The sequence below is a fragment of the Neurospora crassa genome, linkage group I (assembly GCF_000182925.2).
Source record: "Neurospora crassa OR74A linkage group I, whole genome shotgun sequence".
In the NCBI taxonomy this organism is placed as follows: Eukaryota; Fungi; Ascomycota; class Sordariomycetes; order Sordariales; family Sordariaceae; genus Neurospora; species Neurospora crassa.
The window spans coordinates 9700017-9710359 of NC_026501.1; the positions used below are offsets into that span (position 1 = coordinate 9700017).

The following is a 10343-nucleotide window of genomic DNA, read 5'->3' on the forward strand; positions in this document are numbered from 1 at the left end:
CTGTACAAATAAAGTAGCCTATTTAATAAGCTTATATTCGTTGTACTATTATTTAATTCAACCTCTACCCGTACCCGTACTCGTATTTGTATACTAGCCGCACTAAAGGGTAAATTACGTAACTTAAGTACTATACAAGCTTTAGCGCGCTGTAATTACTCCCAATACGAGATGGGCCCTAGTATTAAAAATTTAGATACCCGAAATAATAAAGTATATAATTATATCAAAGTAGCTAACAATAATAAAGAGGATAACAATAATAAGGAGGATAATGATAATAAGGAGGATAACGAATTAGAGAGATACTGGGAGGCGAAGGTAAAGGAATAAATAGCAAAAGAGAGAAGAAGGGAGAAAGAGAGAAATAAAGTTATAGAATTATTATTAAATTCTTCCTTCCTCTTTAAATTCTCTAACAACCTCTCTAAACTCTTTAATTTATTAAATATAAGTTCTAAACTATTAAATATAAGTATTTAAACTAGGTAGAGTAGAGTAGAATAACCCCTCAACTCTATAAAAGTATTACTAAATTAACGCTATTAAATTTGCTTGCCCGCTGCAGATCAAAATTTACAAGGCATTTACTAGGGATTTACTAGTATAGCCCACCTCAAGATATTGAAAATTACGATTTTTATACCTAAAACGATATATTTTATATGTCAGCTGTTAGACCCCAAAAGTGCGTGCCTGTAAGTTTTTGGTGCGTGTCGGCAAGTTAACTCTAACAAATAACAAGTCTTTTCAGAGCACCTGAACGTCTGTTATAATGGTTCCAATGTCCACAACGTCAAAATAGCGACAACCTTACAAGAAGCAGCACCCTAGAGGCTTTTGCCTCTTACATATGATTTCTATACGAGCACATCGCCGTCTGAGAAACTGGCCTGGCCTGGATCTTTTGGAGAAGCAATCAACCGGGTAAGAAAAAAAGGAGGCCAGTACCTAATTCTCCCCGGTAGTCAGTTCCAAGCTACTATATGGCCCGGGACAGCACGACAATACGCCAACTTAGGTGGAGTTTAGCCTTTTCACCAACGGACCACGGGAAGATGAGATAGGCAGCAATGTTATATACACTAGCTACTATAGACCCAGTGCAGAAACTCTCAGAGCCGATCACGGTCTACTCTCGCCCACTACCTAGATAGGTACGATCACGCTCACAGTCACATATATAGGTAATACAACGAGGATCGGAGTAGGAATGAATGGGTATCAATATCGTATGTTCTGTCGTCCTTATGTGTATGCAGGTAGGTTCCGTTGCCCCATCCAGAATCCCAGGTAATATGTACAAAACGAATGTCCAAAGCCAGAAACACCAAGTCCTGTTGATCCTGTTCAGCCGGTCGATGCAAACAACTCGACCTTGCCGCGCTTATGGGAAACTGAAGCCAACCTATACAAGCCCCAGTGTAATAACAAAACATTATGTGCAGCTAACCAGCCCATGTATGCATGTCCAGCTCCATGTCATCCCTCTCTATGTCATTCCTGGCTCAGCCTCGGACGCTCGTCGCTCGTGCAACCTCACCTTAACTCGAGACCACACTTCTCAACCACGAATCGAATCGGCTTCCTCGTCCGGTGGTTTGTCACTCCTTTCGGCGGGATGATTGGCCTCATCACCGGTCCCGGTCCTAACACCTTACTTTGTCTCAGCCCGCCGTTGTTTCCCCTCGGTCTCTGCACACCACCACCTACCCCGCCAGCTCCCATCTTACCCCCTTGTGCCTTGCTCTCCATTATCCGCAAAGCATCATCACCACCCTTTTTCTTTGCAACGCGCTCATCAAATCCCCACCTCCCCACTCCTCCTCCAACCAACCACCCCCCGAGATTCCTACACTGGCTAACATCCACCCACTCCAATCTTCCACACCCCTCCAGGACGTTCTCCACGCCCACCCCCGTCACTCGCACGCACCCGCGAACGCTCAGCCCACGAAGCTCATTTAGATGCAGCGCTACGCAGCCCAGACTCGCGTCGGACACAGCGCTGCCGCAGAACGCCATCCGTAGTTCCCTCAGACCCGGCAGACCGAGCGCAATAACCTCGGTGGCGGTATCGGACAAGGCGCAGCAAAAGGAAAGATCGAGATGGGTTAGGGACTTGCACGAGTTCACTAGGGCAATGATGGAGGTGTCGGTCAGGTGAGTGCAATCTGCTAGGCAGAGGGTCGTGAGGTTGGGAAAGCGATGCGGAGACCAGGTTTGGAAACCTTGGTCGGTAACGCTTGTGCAGCGTGTTAGGGAGAGAGATTGGAGACGGGAGGAGGCGTGTAGCGCAAGGTGGTGCATGGAGCGGTCGGTAATGTGTTTGCAGTAGGAGAGATTGAGGCGGGCCAGGTTGGGGCAGCCTATGACGGTGCCGGGCGGTGGCTGGGCGGGAGCGGTGGCTGAGCCGTTAGCGGTGGTGGGCTTTGAACGACGGCTACGAGAGTTGGAAGAGGCGATGACCACCTTGCCATTCTCAGAAGACCGGGATGGGGGAGGCTCGGGGACCACCCAGCCAACTACCCTGGCAAGCAAGTTGTCGCCTACTTTGCGGCAGTTGGACCAGTCGAGTTCCTCGAGATTTTTGGCGTTTTCGGACATTTCGAGAATTTGCGATGCGGAAACGTCCCAGACACTGCGCATCTTCCAGACCTTGATGTTCTTGCCGCATTGTTTCCACAGAGCTTGGAACCCTTCGTCAGTGATGTGGAAGCAGTTGCTGATATCAACCTCGACAGGCCGTAGACCAATGAAAGGTGCAAGGATGTGAACAAGGGACCAGTCGGTTACCTTGCGGTTGATCAGACTGAGGTCAACATGGGTGCAGAGGTTCGGGCTGGTGGTTAGCAGGCGACGCCAGTCTCGGCAAACGATTCGTAGTCGGATTAACTCGAGGAGATCCATGTGCTTGAAGATGCAGACCAGGATATCATCTGGCAGGGAAAGCTTCTTGGCTTCATCTTCGATCGTGGATGGTCTCCAAGGTAAAGTTCGCGCGCGCTTGCTCGGGATTGGGGAGCCGTCTGCCACCGAATGTCGCAGCGGGCTGCTCTCGGGAGTCATAGCCTTCATGCCGTTAACAATGGCAGAAGCATCGGTTTGAGGAGTTGGCGGGACGATCGAGTTCCTACGACGATTGCGAATGTTCTCCATGTCCACGCTAAGGAACGGATCGGGATCTGTAGGCTGTTGTGTCTTGTCTTTAGCCGGCGAGGTTGGCTTCGAAGGTGTGGTGAAGGTAACTTCGGGCTGGGCATCCACCATCTCCACATCTTCATCCGTTCCCTTGATGCGCCTCCGAGCTGTCTCTTCCACCTGGGACCGAATCTCGGGTGGACAGCGCTTCCAGAGCTCTTCAAGCGCATCCCCTCCAATCATCAAACATTCAACTGCAGTAATGGACCGGACCGTGGCAGTTCTCCCTTCGGACAAGCCTAGGCTAGCCACCTCACCGAAGTATTGTCCTTGTTTTAGACGGGGTCGTGAGAACGTCTTTTCCGATTCGTGTACGACCTCGGCTTCACCCCGAACTATGAAGAAAATGTCGTTACCAGGACTGCCTTGACGGACAATGTCGGTAAAAGGCGAGTACGACTTTGGCTGTGCGCTTAGGCCCAGGAAGTGCAGAATGTCGGGAGGCAGCGTCGAGAACAGCGGAAGCTCTTTAAGCGTCTTTCGCACATTGACGTACCCGCTTCCCAGGGCGCTACCACTAATGGTCGGGTCGTCAATCACACCAGGACTGGGCGACTTGCGCTTCTTGCTTCTGACCACGGCGCCCTCCTTGATGCTGCCCGACTCTCCGGTACTAACTTCGCCAGGCACTGCTTCGCGGGCTAGGTTATTGCTCGAAGAATTGGCCATCTGCCTGCCTTCCTGCCGCTTCTTTTTCAAGATGGTCAACCTTTCCTGTGCTTCCTGGCGAATAGCCTTTTCCATGTCAGGATATTTGGGCAGTTCGGCGTGTAGATCCTCCTTCTTAAGAACGACCAGCAGGCATTTCGTCCTCGAAATGATAGTCGCAGTCCGTGGAACATCCATGAGCACACCAATCTCGCCAAAAAAGGCGCCGGGTTTGAGTTCGGCATAGACAGCTTCGCCGTCGCGGGACGTAACGGCGACCACGCCACGGACCAGCCAGTACATGGCTTTTGCTTCGTCGCCTTCTGTGAGGATGTGGTCTTGGGCGGCATGGACCTGGGGTTTGAGATGGGTGCCAATCGCAACGAGGAAGCCCTCTGGGGCGGACACGAAGAGGGGAAACGATCGGATTCGGTCCACCAGGTCGAGAGGCATGTCCGGGATGGTCGAGGCCGTCAGAGGAGAGGGGCGAATCGGGCGAGTGGGATTGGTCTCGACATTGAAGGACCTGATGAGGGCACCCGAGTCTTGCGGTGGTTGGGGTCCGCCATGGTGCGCCAGAACGCGGTAGGGCGATGGAGGCGGTGTTCGACTCCGGCGCATGTTGGGCGGATGCTTTGGAGGTTATATCGTCGGCTTGGTTCGTTACGGACGCAACAGACGATCGATCATGCCAGTCGCGAGAGTGCTATCGGGCACAGGCAGTTGCGGGTTAACGTGATTTATATGTTGTGTGCTAAGGGAAGGGAATGCTTCGAGATCGCTTGCCCAAAGTCCGTTTGCGGGCGGCTTCGTGGGGTGGATCAGGGCAGTTGGGACAGCTCAACTGCGGCGGAGCATTGCGTCAGGTCGATGGAAGCTGTCGGCTGTAGGGGTCTGGACAGGAGGTTTGGTCAATGGCAATCATCTCTGGGTGCAATCGCTGCGCACATTACTCACAGAAATAGGTATTGCTAGAGGTTGATGTAGCTGTCGAGGAGTGTGTGACGACGTGTAGGTAGCGGTCCGTGTGCGACGACGGTGGGATGCGAAGAGCGGGAGCCTGGTCACAAGTGGAAAGCATCAGTGGTGGGAACCTGGTTCCGTTGTCGATGTGGCCGCGGCCGGGGGTCGGGACTTGGGCCCCTTGTAGACATAGTACCTAGCGATGGCGGACAATTGTGGGGTACCTCTACATAAGGTATGTACCTACCTCTAGGTCAGTACCTACCTACCTCTACACTTGCTTATTTCGATCGCAATGGCCAGCGCTTTGACGTAACCAAGTATCAGTGGAAGTCGGGTGGGAGCTATGGCGCCCGTCTACCATACACCTCACTCACTAGAGGTACGTAGAGGTAGGTACCATAGAGGTATGCCGAGGTGCTTGCAGCTGGAGGAGGTAGGGGTAGCTAATGGCTCTTGAAGTGAATATGTACCTATCAATAGAGGTAGGTACCTCTAGACAACGATGAAAAAGGCAACAGAATAAACATCAAAGGGGGGGGGGGGACTGAAAGGACGGGATTGCTCTTTCGTCCCGTCTTGGTTGCCGATGCGCCTGTCGCCCGCGGCAGGTCCAGATGAAAGTGGAAGCCCGAGATGCCCTGGCAACTGAACTGTCCGCAGTCCCGTCCCCCGGGCCGCAGCCGCTCGGCAGCGTGGGGTCGGGCCGTTTTGGTTTACTTCTCAATACCTCTACAGTGCGTGGTGCTCAGTAACCTCCGGCATCTAGTACATACACTAGTACTAAAACCAGTCCACTCCAGTGCATTTCAGCGACTCTGACGGACGTTTATTCCGACGTTCACAACAGCAACAATTGCAGAAATCGCAGGGACGTTTCAGAGTGGTGATGCCAAGCTGTATGAGACCGAAGCTGGTTTCCAGAAGGAGACGAGGTAAGACGCTGACCGCGCTGATGTAGTGTAGCTGTTGGTCCCCTTTGTTGTCCTCGTTTCAAGCTAACATGATGAGGGACAGCTACCTACCGCAGCGGGAATATAAGGAGGGTTTCTAGTCTAGAAGGGGGTGTCTAGCCTAGAGTGGAAAACTAAACTTGTCTGGTGAACTAGGCTAGACGAAAGGTCTAGCCTAGACGAAAAATAAGAGCCTTTGATTGGTCGAAATGGGCTTATAGGGGGTAAAAGTTAAGAACAACTACAATAGCCGCTATTCTTACTAGACTATAGTGGGAGGGTAGTTTCCCTCACTAGAGGTAGTTACTTAGGTACCTATAGCCCAAGGACTTCGATTTCGAAATTTAAATGAAGGTATTCCTAAAGAGAACGTGAAACTTTTCGTACGACCGAAAAAAGGTAACTACTAGTAGGATTGAATTGGTAGCTATAAGAAAGAGAGTAAATATAAGAACTATTGAGCCACTGGCCCAATTGAATGATAAAAGAGCTCGCTGTATTGGTTTCTATAGGCATTTGGAACCCTGGGAAAGAGTGACCGCTACTAGGAAGAAAAAAAAAAAAAAAAAAAAAAAAAAAAAAAAAAAAAAAAAAACCTTTGAAGGTTTCGGAAGGAACCATCACCCCCAACCAATCAGGATCTCCGTTCAATAAGCCTAGATTGAGTGTCTAGCCTAGACAATGTCAACTAGCCTAGATGACCGCCCGGTTTTCCCGCTATGGTACGTATCTCGAACAACTCCAGGCTCTGCAATGATTCGCTGACAGCCACTGGAACGATCAGAACAGCCCCAGGCCTTCTCGAAGGGTAGCGCGCTGTACTGGTAGTGTTGTCACACCCCACCTCGAAGGCTCCCACTGTCATCGACGGCGATAAGAATGCCAGCAGCACCTAGTCTCAGTCAGACCCACTAACCTCCAAAACCACCCTACCCCACCCGTTTCTGCGGTAGTAGGTCTGAGCCAATTTTGAGCATTTCGGCCGTTAGCCGCTATAGGGCCCAACTATTGCAATTAAACTCTACTCTAATCAAAATTAAAATACACCTTAACTCTAGTTATTTACTCTTACTAGAGCGAAACCCCTAAAGTTACAATATGTAATATATCCGTTTTCGTTCTCCGCAACTCTAACTAAAGCGAAACCCCTAAAGTCGCAATACGTAATTTATCTGTTTTCGTTTACTATAATTCTAATTAGAACAACGTATATAGATTTATAATACTTAATTTACCTAATATAATTTACTATTCGTTCTAAGAAACGGCTATTCTAATTTTACTTAATAACCCTTTTATATTCGTATTTAATTTGCCCTTCCTCTCGTTTAAATTTAGTATTCTCCCGAATATTCTAATTATAATAATATATTCGATTCGTACGTATCTAGACCTTAGGGCTTTAATTCCAACCCTTTACTACAGCCCCCCGACCTCCCCAAACCTAATTAAATATAGCCTACCGCTATAGGATTAGAGTAATTTAAGCGTTACTAATTAGGATTAATACTTTACTCATTTTACTTAAGAGTATTAAGTATATTTATATTCTAAGGGGATATTAAAACCCTTTATCTATAATTAAATTAAAATAATTTAAAATAATAACCGGCTATCGGAATTTTACATTAGGCAGTTCGTTAATATACTACGTAATAATTATATATACAAAGTTCTCTATTATAGCGGTATTATAATATACTTTAATAATAAGGGTAATTTGTACGATATAAAGAGCTTCTATCGGGAATTAATATTTCTCCCTAAATGTATTAATTTATTTTTATTTTTTGTAAAGTTTAATACTTCTTCCGCTTTATAAGGGGACTAGCTATATAATATTGCGGATTTATATAATATATAATAAATTATATTAGTTATTAAGTAATATATTAATAGCTTATTTAAATACGTGCCTAAATTATATTTACTTTTTATAAATTTAATATAGTATACTTACGCCTATAAGAAAACGTAAGGACTATGAATTTGTTATAGCGATTATATTTCGCCTATAATATATATAATTTTAGTTATTATTATATATATTATTACCCTTAACAAATTTAATTTCTTTTTGTAAATTATAGGTTTATATTTATGTACTAACGGCGTCGCTAAGCGTATTTAAAATACTTTATCTACTTTCGGTATTTATATATCTTATATTAGGACTATAGTAATAATTAAAACTCTTATAATTTTTATAATAGTTAGTACTATTAATTATTTATTTTATAATTTATATTAACGCTTCTAGGCTAACTTTAAATATATTATTTCTAACCCTACTCTTATTATTATATATAATAATTATAATTATTTAAATATAATTTAGGGCTTAGGTACTAACTAATAAAATATAATATATAACCTTATAATTTACTTACTAATAAGTAATCCTAATATTTAAAGCCTATTCCAATTTAATTAATTTTGGCCTACTATTCCCTTCCAACCGCATTAAATTATCCCAACTCTTATATAAACGCTATAATTATTTTACCCCGCTATAAATTACTTAGTTATAGAGAAATTAAAATCCTTCTTTCTATTTATTAGCGAATAGGGCTTTCTTCCCGCTTATCGCTTCCTTAGGGTTAAATAATATCGTATACCTAAAAACTATATTCTTTAAACGCCTGCTATTAACGAGAACGAGGGTAAATTCGCCGGTATCTATTGTTTATACAACAAACTATTTCTCGACCTATTTAATATAAATTAAGTGTAATTTAGTAATAGGCTTTTCTTTATTTATAATAATTAGAAAACGATATTATATATTTGTAAGATTATATTAATATAATTAAAGGTATAAAGCGTATATAATTATAAGTAGTAAATAATTTCTATCCCTACATTCTTCTATATTAAAATAAATTTTATTAATTTAATTTTTTAGTACTTTTAGCCTCTTATAGAGTAGGATACCTATAGCCTTAGGAGGGCTAAAAAGGTAAAACAATTCAAAACCGAATTCTACTATAAATTAAAACTCCTTTATAATATATTTTATTTTAGAATTCTTATTTTTTTAATATAGAATCTCATTAATAACAAATTTCTAAATCCTACTACACTTAGTCGGAATAATATCGAAGCTACTATCGCAATTGCCTTTTAAATTAATAGAACTACCTATTTATTTATATAGTTTAATTATATTTATAATGAAATTTTCACTTTACAAGGACATACTAATAAATACCCGGGGGGTAGCGATAATTATATTAATATATAATTCTATAGCGTTTATTAATACCTATATATTATTCGGCTATTATTTATTTTTACTTATACTATCCAACTTAATAACTACGGAATACTCCAGCAGATTATTAATTACCTACTACTCTTCTTTTATAGTAGAAAGAATACTAATTACGGGCCTAAAATACTCTATTTTTTGTAGCTCCTTTAACCCGAAGTTACTAACCTAAAACTATCCAATACTATTCTAAAGTCTAAACTAATACAATATACTATAATTAGTAACTAATAGAAAAAGATTAACTTAATAATAGAATATATTAATCGCTCGTTTGCCCTAGATATTAAGTACTACAAGAATTCGACGTACAATATTAAATTAACTTTTATAGAGTTGTTGGCTATCGGGCTTCTTACTATAATTATTTGTAGGGGGATTGAATTAGAATTCGAACGACTTAGCGGTAATAAATATACTAATTTATTAACTAATATCGATATTATTAATTATATATATATAATATATAGGAATAGGTTTGTATTGTAATACTATAGACCCTTAAACCTAAATAATTTCAATGCGCTAAATCTATAGTATAACGGCTTACTTAAATTATTTTTAAGTACCTTTCAATAATTTAATTCTAAGGAGATTCGGCTAAAAAAGGGGGAAGACCGCGAATATTTTAATCTATCTAATTATAAAGATAATAATCCTATCGTTATTAATAATTAGGGTAATAGAGTATCTAAAATACTTAATTCAAGGGACGAAAATAATAGCGGGCAAATTTAAATAATAATTATACTAAACTCTATTAAAACTAATATCTTACAATAGCCCACTTAATTAGTAACCTATAATATAAAGTTTCTATACAATTCTACTATTATATTCTAAAAGTATTTAGTAACCTTTATTCTAATTAGAGTTAATAAATAAAATCGTATAATCGGACCTATATTTTACAATATTTATATACTACTAATCCTTAATATAATTACTATTTAAAGTATTATTTATATATTAAGTATACGGATAGCTGCTATACCCTATTATATATAATTAACCCTATAACCTACAAGCTATATCCGAACTATTAGGATTTTTAAATCGGCAGCCTACCTATAACTTTTACTCTAATTTGAATTATAAAGCTATACTACGAATAATTAATATAATTACTATTTAATTAAATTTCCTAAATTGCCTTCTCCCAACCTTTGCTTTAATTAGAATTTATTTTATACAATTAATAAATATTCTAATTAAATTCTATTTTATATAGTAAGTAAATATAGTAAGCGTACTAATTAATTACGTAACGTATAATCCGTATTTTAATTAGGTTAATATATTTACCT

At 41.7% G+C, this 10343-nt stretch overlaps 1 protein-coding gene across 2 annotated transcripts; it reads right to left on the reverse strand.

Moving 5' to 3' along the window:
- Window positions 1-1158: 1158 nt before the first annotated feature.
- On the reverse strand, window positions 1159-4899 carry NCU08642. Of its 2 annotated transcripts, none has more exons than XM_011394920.1 (2): window positions 4807-4899; window positions 1159-4743 (listed from the first exon to the last, which is right to left on the reverse strand). In XM_011394920.1, exon 2 carries the CDS (start codon window positions 4468-4470, stop codon window positions 1540-1542), a length of 2931 nt encoding a protein of 976 aa, XP_011393222.1. In that variant the 5' UTR covers window positions 4471-4743; window positions 4807-4899; the 3' UTR covers window positions 1159-1539. The 2 variants fall into 2 exon arrangements, with proteins under 2 accessions (XP_011393222.1, XP_011393223.1); XM_011394921.1 differs by having other exon boundaries at window positions 4798-4899.
- Window positions 4900-10343: the final 5444 nt, after the last annotated feature.